Below are 18,885 nucleotides of genomic sequence, written 5' to 3'. Positions count from 1 at the left end.
CCCTTTGCGCCGCATCACCCCTGGACCTCCATCTCCACGGCCAGTTGCTGCTGCTTCTTGGCGTGAACTAGTGTGGATGCTCGGGCACTTCAACGGGACGAGTGACTCTAATACTTAAAGGTGCAGAGAAAAGAGGCTGAGTTGGCCTCTTTAGTGCAGCTCCCTTACCGTCTTCAACACAGTCCGCGCGTTTTCATTTTCCAGTTTTGCTTCCCCTTAATGAATTCAAAATTTGAGGAAAGCAATCGTTAAGTGTTTCCAGCTGTCAAATCCTGTCAGTGCAACCACTTCTATTGGCCTGCGCCTTCCACTCAGGCTAATGTTTGATGCCTCACTTTCATGCCTTCCCTTTTCTCCGTTGCTAAATTGCTCCTGACAGTTCCATGTCCCCACGGATTATTTGTTTGTTTGTTTTCAACCACGCTTCTTTCACACATCATTGACGTAATGAGGATTCGTTTAGTAAGCTGTTAATGGGGTGGGGGTGGTGGGGGGGAGGGTGTGGTCCTTTTCTTTTCTTATATCCAAACGAGATGAGCGGGACTCAGGTAGCAGCCTGCTCGTGGAAGCGCGCGGCAACTCCAGAAGCGAAGCTTTTTGCGAAAAAGCGGTCCACTCTAAATCACTTCACAGGGAACAGCTGGGCGGTTCGGGGCTGCGGGAGGCGTCGCGTCCTCACCGGTTTGAACGGGAGCGGTGATCAAGCATCGATCAAGACAGTCTGGAGGCTCCTTTGTGTTGCGCTTCAGTCGGTGTTTGCGTCAGTTTCTGCGGCGGGGCCGGGCGGGGGGAAATCCGACAAAGCGCGTTTAACGAGCCGTTTCATTCATTTAGCGACAAAAAAAAACCCCGTTATCAGTGGGTGTTGAAAAGTGCTAAATACTCCCAGCGCCCTGTAGGAAAAATAGTGGGAGGCTCCCAACAGGCCCTGTCAAAACATGCAAATGAGCCGAGTCCGATTTTTGACAAACGTAATTAAGGTGTTCCAATTCTGAACATGTTAATAGAGAAGACTGTGGGCCTCCCCTAGGTCTTCGCTAATCATAAAACCTTAAAGCTTTTGTGTATGTGATTTTGTGGGTATACCCCCCTCCCCACACACACACACACACACAAACACACACACACACACACGCCCCCCGCCACCCCGGCCATCTCCCATTTTATTGGATAATGAACTGTTGAGTGTTAGATCTCCTTTCGCAGTCTTTCGCTGAGTTGGAGGAGATGGGGAGGCTAGAGCTGCCCGAGGTGTGGTGTTGTACAGATAATTAAAAGGCAAGAAATTTGTGTTTGGCTCTTTGATCTGCCTGTCAACTTTCTGATTAGAGACGTGAACGCCTTTAATCAGCGGTAATGTGATGATTAACGCGCCTAAACTGTTGAGGACGATCTAGAGGAACGTCAAGCCTTCTCTTTCTTCTTCTCCCCGCCTCAATATATATCGCTCCTTGAGTCCATTTCCAACAAACTGGAAAAAACTTTTCTCCCTCACACGTTTCCACTAATGGTTGTTAAATCCGACGTCGCGTTTGATTAGGACAAACTCGCTGGTGTTTTTTTCCGCTACATATATCTCTCCCTTGTTTTTTGGCATTGGATAGAATGTGCTTCTATTTAATTTTTCCGTCTTTATTTTAACAAAATTTTGACCCTCGGTTTAAGTACTGGTATTGTGTCTCTTTATGTGCTCAGGCGCCATCATTTATGCAGCTGCTAAGCTCATAATAAATCTAATTATTTAAATTGTAGCACTTAAACTCTGGATTCATTATTTACGTATTACCGCGGTAGAATAAAGTTTAATGTAGTAGTTTTTTCCTCTTTTTTTGCTATTTTTTGTTTTGTTTTTCTTTTCTTTCACAATTTTTTTTTTATTATTATTATTATTTTTTTTAATATATTTTAGTTGCACCGTGACCAGCGCAATTGTGTGACACAAATGTCAGCACTATGAATAATGCATACACAAATTAGCTCATTCGGATATGAGTTTTTAATTCTTCATACATTTTTTACAATTTTTTGACCAAGTTTAATCAACGCTTAAAAAATCATTTCCCAGCGCTGGAAAATGGAATTAATAAGTCGGCTCTGTTTGAGCTTCACAATGGGCCAATCGGGATCCGAGCGTTGGTGGAGGAAGGTGCATGGGCTGACCAGCCGTCTGTAGAAATTCCCTGTTTTTTTATTTTTTTTGTTTTTTTAATTGAAGACCTCAGAAAGCGTTGCTCATGCCTACACATTGTTGCATGTGGGGCAATCACAGCGAGCACCCAAGTCCATTAGTTTTCATTTGGATGGTTCAGTGAGACTGGTTGATTAAGTCCAGGCAAATTGCTTGTAGGAACTCACTCCTCCTGCTTCTCAGCCCTTTGCCACCAGCGGGGTTGTCGTTCAGGTTAATTTAATCTGGTTTGTTAAGGCATTTCGACACAATAGCTTTGTGGCTGTCGAGACGCCTTGGCAGCGTAGTTTATTATTATTGCGGGAGCTTTGCATGTGAATGCTCTGACCGTATTGTTAATTGCGCTAACGGTAAATATTCAGATTCCATTGTTGCTAAACCACGGGAAGTGGTGTGAGATGCGTCAAAGTTTCTTGCAGCTGTGTCCGTGTGAACGCTTAGGCGTGGAAAATTTCATAAACGGAAAAACAAGCCATTCCTTTCCGAGCCTCATCAATTCTCATTGAAGGAGGGTGAAGGGGACTTTTGCTGTGGAGAAAGAGAGAAAAAATGTAAATCTGGTGATCGGAGAATTTGACTTTGAGGCTGAGGTGAAGGGAAAAGAGGAGGGGCGGCTCAAATAGAAAGAAAATGTAGCTTTCAGTTCTCTCCGCCCCGGCTCAGCTTTAAACAAATGGATCTATTACCAGCTGCTCTCCTACAGGCCCCGGTCATTTATACCCATTAAACTTGCGTCTTATCACCCATAAGACGGCCTTACGTCTCTCCATCCACCAATTGTCTATAATCAGCCATTTAAAACAGCAGCGGAAATTTCTTTTGTGCCTTGCTCCGGTCTGACGGACAGGCAAACGAGCCGGGAGGAGGAGGAGGAGGAGGAGGAGGAGAAGGAGGAGGGCCGGGGGGAGAGGAGAGGGATATTTTCTGCGGAATGATGAATAAGCCAAGTTGAGTGGCTGACTAACAGAGATCTGTCTTAATCAGAAGTGATTTGTCAGAACAGGAGCTCTGCGGGGTCAGGGCACAGGCGATGAATAAAACAGAGCCTGGCGGAGTGAAGAAAGGCCCCAGAAATCCACCCTGACTGCCCACCGCCTGCTCAGACACATGCAAGGAGAAGCACCGGCGAACGGGCTAAGTCAGGCTGGGATGGCCCGGCTTTCCGCCCTGCCCGGAATATTCCATGTTTTAAGTGCTTAATCGCTCGAAAGATCAGCGCAGTGCCTCTCCTGCTAAGTTCTCCAGCTGCCAACGCTGCCTGGAAATTGATGTTAAACGTGCAAGGTGACAATCTTCCCTTTGCTCTCCTTGAACGGCTGCTGATTAACACGCAGTAAAGTTTGATATTTTTCCTCAGTAATCTGTCATAACATTAACACTAAGCCCCCTTCAGATGCTACATGCCTCCCCCCCTTGCCACCTAGCACCTTTTTTATTTTGAGCTAGCATGCAGTGTAAAGGCAGTAGCCTCATGGCCTGTGGGCTCAGCATTGCAAATACATCCCATTGTGGGTACATCTTTGATTGGGAGTGATGAAAGTGTGTCACCAGGCAGTTGTAGACTTGAGAAGTCCTTATATATATATAAAAAAATAAAATAAAAAAAGCTGGAACTGTACAAAGACAGGTAACTTTATGCACCTGGGAGTCGCAGGCGTATAAGTTGACTGCTGTACTGCGCCCATGTGTGTGTGAGTTTGAGAGAAAGAGAAAATGTGTGGTCTAACATTTATCAGGCTCCTCCTCACTTCCCCCCTCAGCCCTCCCGTGGGTTTCCTTACCCCCGTTTGTTGGAGTGTGTGGCTCGTGTCCGGATATAAGTGTGTGTGGTAACCTTCAAAAAGTGGTCTCAACTGCTTAATGAAAAGGAGCTGTGCCGAGCCTCAGAGCACACCACTGTCAGGTCTTGTACCCCCTTCGGCTCCAGGGAGCGAGGGCGCGAGGCGAAAGAAATGCATCACAGGAAGACAGACAGGGGCCCTCAGACGCCCGGTAACTGCTCTGAAACAGCTCGTGTAAAATAGATGATGCCTCCAATTAAATGTGTCCACAGACTGGAGAAAGTTTAAAGGGTGGCGCCGGACTGTACCGGAGTCTTGGACACAGATATTGATGATATACAAACTGATCAGCCGCAACATTAAAACCGCTGACGGTAGAAATAAATAACATCTTACGTAAACATGTAGCACCAACTAAGACCAGACCAGGCTCCCCCACCACATAGCAATGACACTCCTTGATGGCAGCAGGAGACAAAATACTTCAACTCAAAAAACATGAAGAACAGCACAAGGTGTTGACCTGTTCTCCAAATTCACTAGATCCCAAACTGATCGAGTATCTGTGGGATTATCCACAGAGAAAGGCCCCTCCCCTCAACCCATAGGACCGATAGACCCCTCCACTAACAACATTGTGTTACCAGATACCACCCTCAGAAAGGCCCATGTCTCTGATGGGTATCAGCTGTTTTGGAGGCACAAGGGAGACCTACACAATGTTAGGAAGCTGGTCATAATGTTCTGGCTGATCAGTGTAAGTGATTACAACATTGCAGTACATAAAAAAAAATTTAAAAAAATAAAAAAGCACATAATCTGTCGCTTTACAACCAGCAAACCCGCTGTTGAGCTGAAACCAAATAGAGCTCGTCAACAGTTTGTACATTTTCGGGAAGTAATTCCTAACAGACATTATTTTAGTCTCCATCTAATTTGTGCCTTCAACGTTTCTACACAAATGATTTTCTACACTTACATTAGAGGAACCAGTTAAATTAAGGCTCTCTGGTGCTGATGTAAATGTAATGTAATGGAATAATGGGCTTGTTAAATGGACCTTTGGGGATGGGGATCTTTAACAAGAGAGTCAGAGCAAAGCCTCTGGGCCAGGGATATTTAAATTGTTAATAGCTGTTTAAACAGGGGGGGAATATTTTATACACTAACGAGCAACAGGTCAGGGGCATTAACAGCGAATAAATTTCTCCTCTGTGCATTTTTTTTTTTTTTTAAATCAACTGTATATTTTGTATGTAACCCACACATTTGTCAAAAAAAAAAAAATCTGTTTTTATTTTTGTGCAAATTTGAATATGTAATATGCGACCGCTGCAGAAGCCAAGCTCTTACGAGTCAACATGTGATTTAAGCTCAGAGCGTAGGTAATTTTACTGGCGGGACCAGTTTTCTGGTTTTTCAGGTTACTAACCTACGCACGTAGCCTACGCAGGTGGGAGCCATTTATTCATGCGTCCTCATCAGTCTGTAACAACAACACTAGTCATGTAAGTGTCTGTATTAGGACTGAGCGGTGTACAGTGGTTTATATTGAATACTAGTAGTTTTTCCGTTACGACATGAATTTTTAATGTACCGGTATACCGGTGTATTTGTTTATACAGCGCTCTGAGGCTTCCAAACGCTCATGGTGCGACTGTGTCACTGTGAGGTGGTGAAGATAGAAAGGTCCAAAAAATGAAGCAGCAGAACGAGAAGCCAAAAAAAAAGGTGGCGTGTCGGTTGTTTGGGGGTTTTTTTTAGGGTCCCCGATTTCTGGGGACAGTCCCCGTTTTGAATGACCTGCCCCTCGACAGAAGTTGTCTTCAATTTCAGCTTTTTATGAATGAGAAAAAAAAAAAATGTTGCGCGCAGACTACAGTTATTACGGTAGCTGATCGTGCTGCTATTTACATTACAGACATAGCAGTTTAAATATGTTTAAATATGAATAAATATGTTAAAATAAATGAAACCGTAATCATCCCTGCTTATTCATTTCATCTTGATAAAATTTAATTATTTTATTTATTTATTTTTTTTAAATCTCCGAGCTTTAAATTCCCCCTGATTTCCACAAACTAGTGTGGGATTATTCTACAATATTTACATCCTTAGTCAACGTACTGCCATTAATTCCTCTCAACCAGCAGAAAATGTTGTGAATGCATAATTATGCATGAAAAAAGTCGTCGCATTAAGCTCCTACGTCAACTTAACGCAGAAGTCTAAACCGCCTATTCTAGTATTTGAGGGACCTTTCATTATTCTCGGTTTTAGGTCAATATTTGTCATTTCTCCTTGTAACTAACGAAGCCTCACACCGAACACTTGTCAGCGGTGCTTAACGAAGATGAATGTTAATGCAAATACAGGACAAAGTGTGAGTGATGCATGATAAATAATAGTAAATAAGCCCTGTACATTACCTTGAGGGACGTGTCAGCCCCTAATGACTCGGCGTCTCTTCATTCCATCAAGGGAAAGATGAGATGAGTTTCTGAGGGCCGTCTCAAAAGACCATTCTTGACTACTCCTCCTCACGGCTATCCATTCAAAATCCCGCTTTCGAAGCCGATCGCCGTGCCCTCAGCGTGATATGATGTGTTTTTCTCTTTTAATTACATTAAGGTACTCGGCCGTTATTTCCACTCAGGCTGAATCTGCCTTTTGTGGAAGGACTGTGGAAAGGTGTCCCTCTTGAGCAAGGTTGTAGCTCTCTTCCAGCAAGGCTCGTGAAATGAATGCGTCTTTAACAAAACGCTCACTGTAATTGTGAAGAAGTGTATGTTCCTGTTTTTCCTCAGCGGCTGTAACGTTTGCCAAGGGCAGCCATTCACTTGTGGGTAGTCCGCACAATGCTGTGGTTTACAAAGCGTGCAGCGGTGGATGTTTATAGTGAGGGCATTACTAAAGACACACACTCCAGTTTTATATCACTCTTTAGATAACACCAGCACCGCGCTCCCCACAGCGTCCCACAATAAACAGAAACCTTATTGCTAGGTGTACTGCCAAGGCCATTCGTCGTGTTTCTTTCTTTTTTTGTTGTTGTTGTCGCGATACTTGGTCTGTATTTAAACTTTAACAAAACCATAATTGCAAAATGTACAGACTGCATGTATCGAATGCTCAAATATCCACAGAGGCCTTTTTCTCCCACTGCCTCATCCATCTTTTTTTTTTACACGCTGTAAACCCTTCCAATAATGCACTTGCCATCAAAAAAAATCAAAAAAATCCTCCTGCAGCGCTCGTCACACTCATTTATTTAAAAAAAAAAAAAAGCCACCAACTCTGACAGAGACGGATCGATGTGCTTATTTGTCTCTTTAACTGAAGATTTCCGCTTCAACTCCCTTCCTGTTTATCCCTTGTTCTCCTCCGATTGGGACGGGGTGGTTGAGGGTGGGTGTGGAGGGGGGGGGGGGGCTTGTATTTTTATGGTTATTAATACCCACACTCAGTCTTTTAATCTGCCCTATTTGTCACATGTGACTGTCTGACTGCACTGTTTAATCTAGGTATCCTTCAATCTGTCTCGTCCCAGATTAGAAATTAATGACGACGGGAAGAGACACATTTCAGTCAGTTACAGTGTAGGGGTGGCTGGGGGTGGTGGTGATATGGGGGGTGGGGGGGGGGGTTAAAAGGGACGGGATGAATGAGAGACGAACGTCGTTCATTTGACAGGGTTTTCTCTCTTTTTTTTTTCTACTTCTCCCCGATCCCCTTCTCTATCTTCTCTTGTTTAGCTGCCAGATGTAGCCCATTTCTTTGCACCCTCAAACCTCCCCCCCGCCCCCCTCCCTCCCCAAACAGGCGCTCAGCACGTGGGCCCTTTGGTGTGCGGCACCTGTGTAGTGTAATACAGTCAGCAACTGTGTTGTTTATTCCGGATTTGTTTGGTGCGCTTGAAAGCCCGTCTTTGATCCACGCAAAGATTCTTCACTTTTTTCCTTTTTTCTCTCCCCCTGATTCATCCTCTGCCTCCCTCATTTTTAAACACTAATGCTGCTGCTGTGTGGTTACGTTGATGGCATCATTGGAGTCCTTTTTTTTTTTTTTTTTTTTTTTTTTTTCGGTGGGAAGGGGAGGTGGGCATCTTATTTAGTTTTATCCTTTTGTTTTCTCATTTTGCAACCCAAGGGACGTGAATATGACAGTGACCAGTGACGAGCTTGTCAGGTGCCTTGTTGGGGATGTTTTATAACTGCGCCTTAATGTGTTTACATCCGCCGCTGACGAGAGCCGTTTAACAGGGACTGGTTTTAATGAATATTGCATTGGCAGAGTGGACCCCAGTGGCAGGCTGGATGCCGGGGTATTTGTTGTCTGCAACTTTATGTCATTTTGAGAAGCTTTGACACTTCTCAGAGTTACAGTATTCTGCTGTCTTTCTATTTTAGGCTGCTAGATCGTGTAGTCTCTGCACTAGGGGCTGCACGAGTTCCTTTTTTTATTTTATTTCCAACTGTTATGTGATGAAGTTAACACAGACCAGTCTCTGATGACATCACTAATGAAAACAGAGTAGAAAGTGATACTTAGCCACAATGAAATCTATATCCTTGACCTGAAAACAGACAGCTCATGTGCTACTAATGTGAGCTGCAGATATGTATAGCCTGTATGAAAACAAGCTGCAACTCAACACCAGCAATAACATTTAATAGTACTCCACAGTGCGTTGTAACCAGCTTCATTACGATACCACTGAATTTGTAATTAGCGCCCCCTTAGCGCTATTGCTGTGCAGATGCTACACGTGACGTTGTGACAGTTTTTCCACCTGCATCGACTCCATTGAAACATGCGCTGCAGAGGCGTCCGGTGCAAATCTGTGTTAAGGTAAAATGGTCAAAAGTTTGGTTGTACTTCCCCCTCAAAAGACATGCAGACTCGAGATGCAGCATTTTTTTTTCCAAAACATTGTCAACAACTTTGACTGCCACCAAATTCACCTTCCTGATCGTGGGCTTGGAGCTTTGGTTTACCCAAATGGAGCCTTGTTGTTTTATATTTTCTTTTTAAGCAGAATAGAAAGATGATTTTCTTTGTTTTTCTTTGAGACTTGGGCGCCTCAAATTTGGATAGGGCCTAATAGTACAGAAAAGTCTTTGCCCATTTCAGTTTTACGCATTAGTTTTGTGATCCGTCGAGTCGAACAGTTTGTCATTTTGCACCTCTCCGACACATGTTGCATCTCCCTCGCACTGAATGCTCCTCTCTTCTCCTGCAGAGCAAGTGGGACAGGAGATCCTTGCCAACCTGCACACTGACCGTGAGAAGATCCAGAGAGCCAGGGAAAGAGTGAGTACACACCTGCCGCCTGCCTGCCTGCCTGCACATACTCATGTATCTGTTCTAACAAGTGTTTGCGAAGCCGCAAGGTGTGACAACTGGTTAGCGGCGCTGACATTTTTCACTCCGTGCACGGTTTGTCAAGCGAACACGCGAATGTAAGTCGACACACACTCGTTTGCGCTCCTAGCCGGCAGAACTGTGCCTATGTATGGAAAGCACAGTTTTGCATTTAAGTAGTGGCTGGGACCTTTATTTACTCAGCCGCCCTGATCACCCGGCCATTATCGGGGGCAGGCTTTTATTAGAGTGCTTAAGCACGAATTAATGACGCCACTGTATCAGTTTGAATTCTCAAAAACAAACAGGGTCTGTTTATTGGGCAAATGTTTTAAGATAGTACGATACACACAAGAAAAAATTACCGCAACTTAAATGGCAACACTGTACCAGAGGGTCACTTATTCGTCGCGGATCAATATTGAAGCGTTTTGCAGCTTCCTCTCCTGCATTTTGTCCTGCACATTTCAAAACCTTCTTGAAGTTCACTCGAATTTTCTTCTTTGCGCCACGCTGCTAAAGCTCTCTGTTGTTTTGACACTCACTGTGTTTACATGCACAGCTTAATCGAGTTATGCTCCGAATGCAACAGGGAAAATAGAATAACTGACGGGAACAACAAGATGGATAATAGTTAAGCTTTTTTTAATCTCATACGTAATGTGTGCACAACTTTTGGTTCAGATAAGATGGCGCCATCCCTCAGGTTCTACCGGCTCTGTTTACCTTCTTCTTCTGCGACTGGTTTCTTGGATATTTTTGTTCCGGGGTCATACACCATGCGCACACACGTTGTCCATTTAAAATCCAATTAAGGCGTATACATGCCGGAGACAATCAATTTCCAATCGCATTATCTGGGCATCTTAATCGGATAAAAAGAACTACAATTTTAGTCGGAATAACATGTTTACAAGCACCTGTCCAGTTAAAGTCGGATTAAGGCAATAATTTGTTTTTTTCACATGAATGTAAACGTACTGAGTGTTTCGTTGAAAAGCTGGGTTCATGTGGCACTACAAATGTAGCTACTGCCATCTGTGGCACCTGTGTGTTACTACATCTATAACTGGCTGACTACTAGCACACCTGGCCTTTTTTTGAGGCCCTCAGCCATTATAAGAGAATATCGGCCACTATTACAGTAAATATACAGTAAATATTTTAAGCAGCTGGTATCAACTCACATTTTGAATGTTTTTCTTTCGCCTAGTTAGAGTCGATCGGCTTCCTCGGCCTTTCTACGGGGACTTTCCCTTCTTTCCTCCTCTCCCTTGAATGGGGCTAACTTCGCCACCTGCTCGCCCTTCACTTCTCAGCACTCCTCTCCAGTTTCACTCTCTCCTTCCCACTCTCCCTTCAGAGAGGCCAGCCAACCCTTAGCGCTGCCCCTCCTCACGCACAGCACAGCCAAACAGACAGGTAGGCAGAGACAGAAAAGACCAAACACAGGAAGGGGGCCCAGCCCTGTTGGCCCTCTCAACGCAGAATGCTTAAAGATCACAACATGGCAGTGGGCCTCGCGCAGGCGATTTCAAAGGAAATCAAACATCTCCTTTCAAAACGGTCCATGGTGTCTACTGAGAGTACCTGCTCTCTCTTTCTTTTGCTCTCTTTCTCCCTTCTTCCCATGAGTCTTCTTTGCTTAACCCCCCCCCACCACCACCACCACCACCATCCACATGTACGCCGATGCACACACACACACACACACACTGATGACTTTAAAGGTTGTTTGTGGGGGGAAAAAGTGAAAAAAGAAACCCGAGATGTAAAGGCTCAGCATGGAAGAGCTGGTTAACGGCTCTTTTGCATTAAAGGGGTGGAATGTGAATTAGTTTTAGCAGTTTTAAGCATAAATAAAAAAACCCCGCGGACTTGAAAAACACTCGCACACGAATTTACACATGCAGACGCACACCTACACAAAGCCCTCGGCATCAGCGGGAGGTGTGGCCTTTTGTTTTGCTTTTATGGTACAAATGGAAGTCAACAGAGGGTTTCAGTGCTGGGTCAGAGCGGTGTTCTCCCGGTTCACGAGGGGATTGAAGAATATGGTTCAACCGCTCTCTGAGGTGTTTCATAGAGAGTCACTGGGAGCACGGTGCAAGAATAATACAGCAATCACTTATTTCAGAGCTTTCACACGTTTAATATAAATATTTCCCACCCTGAAAAGTCAAACTGATTTTACATCGTTTTGCAGCCATAAATGGAAGCATGGAAGCCTGCATCTTAACCTCACCTGAACTGAACTGATAAATTAATAGAATGAGGGTACGAATTTATTTATTATTATTTAGCACAGGCGTCTTCAACGTTTTTAAAGCCTAGGATCCTCAAACCGATGGAGAGATTAAGTAGGGACGCCCCTACCTGGTACGTATGTTCTATATTAAACTCGCCCTTGTGCTATTTATAAATATACATCATCATTATTCATTGTTTTTATTTCAAACGTGTGCAACAGTAGGGTCAGCGTACTTCTGGATTTTACCTGGGGACTGAACAGGTTCTCGGCCTGCTGCGGGGGAACCTGTCAGAGTCAGCGTGTCATATGCGGCCTCGTGATTGGCTCGGCAGCGATAGGGGGCGGGGCCTACTGTGTGCAGGAGGCTTAAATTGACAGCTCTCAGCTAGTGTGGCGCTCTGTGTGAAACGGTAGCTGATGAGACGGCTCCTGTATCGCAGAATGACGTCTTCTGCCTCCTTTTATCCGTTTACTAAAATATGTTGGATTCATGTTAATGTGTATTTAAAGAAATTTAAAATTGTGGGGGGAAATTTAAAAAGTATGTAGAATTTTAAAAAGTATGTAGAAAATTTTGCTGCTTCCGTGTCTCCACGGACCTCCTATGGGTTGAAGACCTATGATTTAAAGTAAGGGTGTCACACTGGTCCAGCAGAGGATCCAATCTGGCCTGCAGGATGAATTTTACAAAGTGTAAAAATTAAACTGAAGATACTAACTGCAATTTTTCAATAAAAATACTGGCTGTTCCGAGGTTTCGTGCAGTTTTAGTAAGTTGACACAACACAACACAGATCTAGAACTAAACAGAATTTGCACTTTGTTTTCTTAAGAAATTTCTGGTTGTTCATTGAAATAATCATTTTAATGATGAAATTCTTTGCACTAAAACAAACAGTTGTCGTTATTTATAGGTTAATACGCTATAGTCTTACATGTCGTTCCCCCTGAACTTAAAATGTCATATTATTTCATAATCTGAGGGAACAAATTAATTGTTTCTTTCCCCCTTATTTATAAAACCTGCAAATTTAAACACTAAAACTGTTTTATTTTGCTCTTATTATCCTCAAGGCTGAACTTTTCCCTATAGATCAGGGTTTATTCTGGATATTAAAGTCAACATAACTTCAATTTCTATTAACTGTACATATATATATATGAATGTATCTGAGAGTGCAAAACACGAAATAGAAACATTGATGCAAACACCTCGGTCTCGTCCTTTCCATACAGTCAACCGCGTTTAATTTTAGCCACTGCACTAAAATTTCACGTGGTTTCCATTTCAGGTTAAAGAGGAAGGCATAGGATTTGGTGGGAGGTTGTGTAGAGGGAGGGAGGGAGGAAAGGAAAGAAGGAGTGATTCAGAGAGAGATGTATTTTGGGAGAAAGTGTGAAGTGTCTAGGGGACAGATCAGTGGGTAGAGGCAGACATCAGGCAACTGCTGGACTTGTTGTCTTTGCCAGAGGGCCCAAACCCCAGGTCCCCCACCTCCTACCCTGTACCACATGTATCCTTGGCTCTGGCAACCTGCATCACTCCAGCCCAGGCTGCCAGAGGGTAGGAAGCAAAGATGGAAGAAGAGGAAGAAAGTAGCAGTAAAGGAGGGGCGGGAAGAGGGGGTGAATCGGAGATGAGTGCACGACGAGCCAGAGCAAACGGGGGAAAAAGGGGGTTGCTGCAACCGGAGTGAAGAATTAAAAACAAGAAACGATACGGCGATTAAAAACACACCGAGTAAGGGCTGCATTAGCGGGGAGAGCTGTTATTATCTCACAGAAAGATGATGATGAATGACTCCCTGCTGACTGTACTGCAGAGAAACTCTCACCATCCGCTATTCCCCAGCCCCCCCACCCCACCCACCTCCAGATATGTGACTACAGGTAGACGACAGTGGCAGCTCACTCAGTGCGGCGTCAGCATTTTTCTTTACTTTCGCACCTTGTCGGGAGCGTCTCTGCCAAATCCCTTTTCCCCGCGAAAATCCCTACATCTGATAAGAGAGTGGAATGAAAACATTCCTGTGACCCCTGAGGGGGGGCGGGAGGGACGGCGGAGGCAGAAAAGAGAGAAAATGGAGTAAGAAAAGAGAAATATCCAAGGCAATTAATCCTGAATGGCCATGATCGTCATTTCAAGGGTGCCTTCAAGGACTCCCCGTGCTTGCCGCGTTCGCCAAAAGTGAAGGCTCTTCTCAGTCTTCTTCCCATTGTGAGGTCTGCTCTGCAGAAAGATGAGCAGAAGGCCACTTGAGTGGCGCATCTTCCCGAGCTGTTGACGACCCCTTTTCCAGTTTATAGAGCTGCTTATGTTTCCGCTAAATCGGTAGCTTCACGACTTTAAAAGGGGGATCAGACGAGAGTTTAATGGATGCTTGTCTCCAGACAGGTACTATCTTAAAGGTAAAACAGCAGGCTTCTAATTAAACGATCTCAGATTCACGTCTGTGGCTGGCAACCGAATACTTTGGGTGAAAAGTGTCAAACTTAAGAGGTGTCTGTGTCTAATTGCATTCCGCCGTGAGGCCACTGCTGCACGTCGGTGTTTTATAACGTCGTTTGTTTAAAAAAAAAAAAAGGAAACCGAAACCTGACTATTAAATGTTCTGTGTCCCACAGCTGAGAGAAACAGACGCCAACCTGGGCAAGAGTTCTCGAATCCTTACCGGGATGCTGAGAAGGTAAGCAGCAGGTAGGGACACTGTTTCTGCACTTCTCTGAATGCATTGTGCTTTAACAGTGTTGTGACCTTGCGGGTGAATTAATGGGAAAAGAACATCGTGGCCATAGTTTGTAGCTTAATGGAATCACCTTTCATCGTTAATTACAGCCAGGAGTCTTTTTTTCCCCAGGTGGCTGAAATTTTTATTTTAGACTCTATCTCTGGTTTAATTTTAAAGACTTTTAAGGATTAAGTTGTTAACAACTATGTGTGAGGGAAAACTAAACAAAGAGTGTGAATGGCTGTTTGATTGAATGCCTGGGCTAGAAAGAGGAAAAGAGTGGCTGCATCCTGCAGAGGAAAAAAAAAAAAAGGGCTGGGAAAGACAAGAGTGCACTGTACGTGTCTCCATTCTTTTATTTCCCTTTGCCTTTGTTTTTCACAAAACGCACTTACAGCCCCGTATCCAACTTGCCGTCTTTGTCTCTTGCCAGTTCATGCACGAGGCAGCCCCCAACAATCACACAAACACGAGCATTCAAACGCGGATATTTCAATAGGCCCTGCATTATCTTATGCGCCCGCCTCCTAATGCACACAGTCACACCCATGCACTTCCCCTCACACACACACACGGTAACGTCTTGTCACATCTCCATTTCATAAAGTGCCTGTGTGTGTGCTCACCCCTGAACCGTGACGCCACGGTTTTGTTTCCTGCGCCCTCTTGTTTTTTTTTTTTTTGTTTTTTTTTTTTCCCCTCCTTGTCGCCCGCTGTGGATTTTGATTAAGAGTAATATGTAAATGACACAGACTAAATGTAAAATCCTGGGGGCAGGAAGGAAGTGCCAATTGAAATAGATGCTTCAGTGCCCGTAGACAATTTGGAGGGCGGCTCACAGGGGCGGCCGGCGGATACTGGAGAGGGAAGGCCTGAGAAGGGCTGTGACGCCGACTGTAACCAATATTTCTGCATATGTCTCCATTTTGTCAAGTCTGATTATGGGGAAAGGAGGGGAGGGAGAGGGGGATCGAGCGATGTGAGTTTGGGGGTGGGGGGGTCAACTCGCCTGGCATGTCACCCAAAGCTGTCCAGAAATCATTCATCATTCCCTCCTCCTTCTTCTCCTCTCCCTTCCACCCCCCTCTGGTGCTGAAGTAAATAACACGCACTTATTTCAATATTATCATATTAATGTTAAAGTTCAGCTGTCACCTAATGGGAAGACTTAATCAGACGTAGCATTTTAGGAGGCATGCTGCCACCCCCCCCCCACCGCCACCCGTCTCTCTTACTCTTCAGCCCCCCTCCTCCCTCCCTCCCTTGATGTGCCTTAGCTCCTCTGGTTAGCGCTCCGCTCAAATCAGGATTTATGAGGGCTTTCCAAAGCGGGGCCCGGCTGCGAGCCTCTTCCACTACCGCCTGCCTTTCTGCTTGATGGGAGCGCCATAACATTCACCCCCCGCCCCCCACCACCACCACCACCACCTTTCTTTGACAGTTTTTGCACAGTTTGAATAAAAGCAAGTGTTTTGTTTTAAGGTTGTGTGCTAGATAAATCTAATCTGAAGCTATTTATAAGCAGAGATGCAGAACTGAGAGGAAGAATAAAAAAATAAAGATCAGGATAGTTCAAAGACATCCCCTCCTCCTACCTCCTTTTAGGAAATTGTTCCTCGTTTTCACATTTGTTTCGTTATCCTCACCCGACCGCCGCCTCCTCCTCCTCCTCACAGCTTTTTGATTAATTGTGTATCTGTTTTGCAACGCTCGGAGCAACCAGAGTTGTTGTGGGAGTTGGATGGCGGTCACTTTGTCATACTCCACTTGTTTGCAGTAACAGTTCAGTGTGTAAAGGACTTATACAAACAGGTGAGTGAACTTGCTGCAACTCGAGAGCACGGACTGTATATAAATATGGACAACACGTCCCCACATCCTCGTATCCCGGGGATACAGGAGGCGCCATCTTGGGAGTTTGGAGCCAGAGTCTCATCGGTACGGTCTGAGACTGGAACCGTGATATTGATGATCTGACCACACTTCCTCCAGACTCACTCACGTTTACGTTTAATTAATACTACGCTCTTCTCTGCCTCCACAGTCGCGCTATACCAGAATTGACATATTGGAAATATTGTTTACACTTACACTAGAATGATCCAGTGCCACTGTCTACTATTATTTTGATTGTAGTTCGTCTACGAACACAGAAAAAAAAAAACATAATTAAAAATAAAAACACATTTCCTGGATTTTCCAGTTACTTACATTTTTGTTGATAATATCGTTATTGTGATAATATCGATAATCGTGAAGTGAAAATCAGATATCGTAACAGGCCTAGTTGGATTATATACTGTACTTATTTATTTATTCTTTTATTTATTTGTATATTCCAACTATCTTAATGGAGCAGTTGGCATTGCAACTGGTCATCATTATGATGTCACATCCTGTTTCTATAGTGTTGAATAACTAAGTAAAAACTTAATTCTTGACGATGCATCAGTTATATATAAGCTAGACCTAAAATAACGGTAGTCACTCTGGGAAAAAACGTTATTTGACTTGTATTTTAGTGTTTTGGTTCGGCCCAACCCATCCACTAACATGGAGGGGGAGGAGCTTATGATCTGTACTGCAGCCAGTCACCAGGGGGAGCTCTGCTTGCTTTGCCTTTACTATTGAGGAGCTGTTCCATCATCCATCTTTTTACACTCCATGATTGAGATATAAACCAGAGGTGGAGGCCAATGCAGATTGGTGAATAATCAGTTCTCAGTTTAATACTTTTTTGATTCAGATTTGGATAATTGCTGAAATTCATTTTGTTTTTGTCTGAGATCTTTGGAGATTTGATTTCGTTATAGTGGCAGCCATTTTTTAAGTTCGCCATGAGCCGCAAACATGCCAGACGACAGATCTGAGTGGAGTAAGTGCATCCACGGGATAAAACGTGTCCTTTTTCATTGTTGCTGTAGTTTCCTGTTGTACTCTACACTTCTTCTTGCCTCGTGTTTTTTTGTGGTCTGGCGGTTATCACCCCTGCTGAGAAACAATTAGACACCCATTAAGCTGGGCTGTCATGGTTCAAGAAAGCCAATTAACTTAAAGACTCCGCGAGTATCACTTATTGTAAGAAGCGCACACGTCTGAAATAGCTGTTGCTTTGTTGGAGAGTAAATTGTCACGAGTTCCTGATGGATGAAACTCGTCACTGACAATCAGGGTAATTAGTCCAAAACACTGTTGATAATTGGTTGTGTCGTAAGCTCATAACTAGTCTCACAAAACCTTGAGTGCTTATACTGGAATTAGATTGAGTTTGATAAACACGTGTGAACGGGTGAATTGTGAGGGGGGTCACGGCTCACAGAGTGCACATAGACGTTAGGGCTTCACACAAATACAAAACGGTCCTTTGACTGCCGCTGCTTCGTAGAACATCTCGAGCATCTCACCCACCGCGGCCCGAACGGTCGGGGACGGGATGCGGCTCCAGCCCTTAGTTAAGACCACTGGGGGCTCCACGGAAGGAGGGGGCACGGTGAAGGGCAATGAAGCAGCGAAGGGGGGGAGGACGGAGGAGGGTGTCGGTGGAGGCGGATGTATATTTTGAAGCAGAGGGGTTGTCTGCTCTCGCTGGCAGCTGATCCCACATGCAGGTGGTCGACTCAGTCGCCAGGCAGATCAAAAAGTCAAGGCCCCGGGTGGACCTCCCTTTGAAATGGGAATGGGGCCTAGATATCAGACAGAAAACATAAGCAAGCTCCCAGCCACAGAACAGCTCCATATTCATGGCAGGGACTGGCAGTAGCGACGGGCAGACAGGATGGACAGAGCCTCAGCCTTCAGAAGAGGACTCATGCACACTTCTGGACACTTGATTAAGAGATCAGCCTGCAAGCTGAGGTGAAGATGATGCAGTAGCTCACGGGCTAATGCCGCCGCACCGTTAACCAAGACGCTAACTCCCCGTCTTGAGTCGTGTCTTGATGAGCCGTGAGATCGCTCCTTTACAGTAGCTTCATAAACCAAATTCGCTGTTAATTTGACAACACTCTGAAACCTGCTACTCTGGTGTTTTTTTTTTTCCTTAAATCAATATTGTAACCTATTCATATACTAACTGGCAGGAGGAGATATTTACAACTCATCCTAGCCTGGAGGAAAAATAAATCTGCCTGTGTTATTTGCTGCTGGAAAGTTTTTATTTTCATTGTTTGCTCGGTCCAGTAAATCAAAGTGCGAGCAAGATCTCGAGCCAAGAGACCAAAGAGCACGGCCCGGGAAAAAGCAACTAGAGAGAGGGGAACTTTTTTATTTTGTAACATCTGTAAGTTTTGCTTCTCTCTGTTATTGTTGGCGAGTACATGTGTATACTGCGCTTTCTCTCTGGATCCATCTCTTTGGAATATGTAGGTCACATAATTAATGGGATTCAACTCGTCCAGCGAGCTGCAGCCTAGACCGGAGTTTTAGGGTCCTTCGCAAAAGTTGGACGAAAAAGTTGGAGCGGGTTTGTGTTGATAATGCAGGAGTATGTGATGCGTATTTATTTGAGTCGAGGAAGGGAGGGAACATCTTGTAATTCACTGGAGCCGTGGCGCGGCGCCAGGTCTTCTGTCA

The 18,885-nt window shown here is 44.5% G+C and overlaps 1 protein-coding gene across 5 annotated transcripts in view; it reads left to right on the top strand.

Moving 5' to 3' along the window:
• vti1a (vesicle transport through interaction with t-SNAREs 1A) overlaps positions 1–18,885 on the top strand; it is a 122,455-nt gene that overhangs the window by 68,001 nt on the left and 35,569 nt on the right. For 3 of the 5 annotated variants that reach the window (XR_007114395.1, XM_047608250.1, XM_047608249.1), the window contains 2 exons: positions 9,212–9,282; positions 14,210–14,271. Coding sequence is in view for 4 of the 5 variants with exons in the window: in XM_047608250.1 (XP_047464206.1) it covers positions 9,212–9,282; positions 14,210–14,271 (133 nt within the window). In the remaining variant the exon portion in view is untranslated. Of the gene's footprint in view, positions 1–9,211; positions 9,283–14,209; positions 14,283–18,885 lie in introns of all 5 variants that reach the window. The other 2 variants (XM_047608252.1, XM_047608251.1) reach the window with 1 other exon arrangement.

This window comes from Mugil cephalus, chromosome 16 (genome assembly GCF_022458985.1).
Source record: "Mugil cephalus isolate CIBA_MC_2020 chromosome 16, CIBA_Mcephalus_1.1, whole genome shotgun sequence".
Classification (NCBI taxonomy): Eukaryota; Metazoa; Chordata; class Actinopteri; order Mugiliformes; family Mugilidae; genus Mugil; species Mugil cephalus.
Note: the sequence above shows the minus strand (reverse complement) of the source record. Positions and strands in the feature narration are given on the sequence as shown.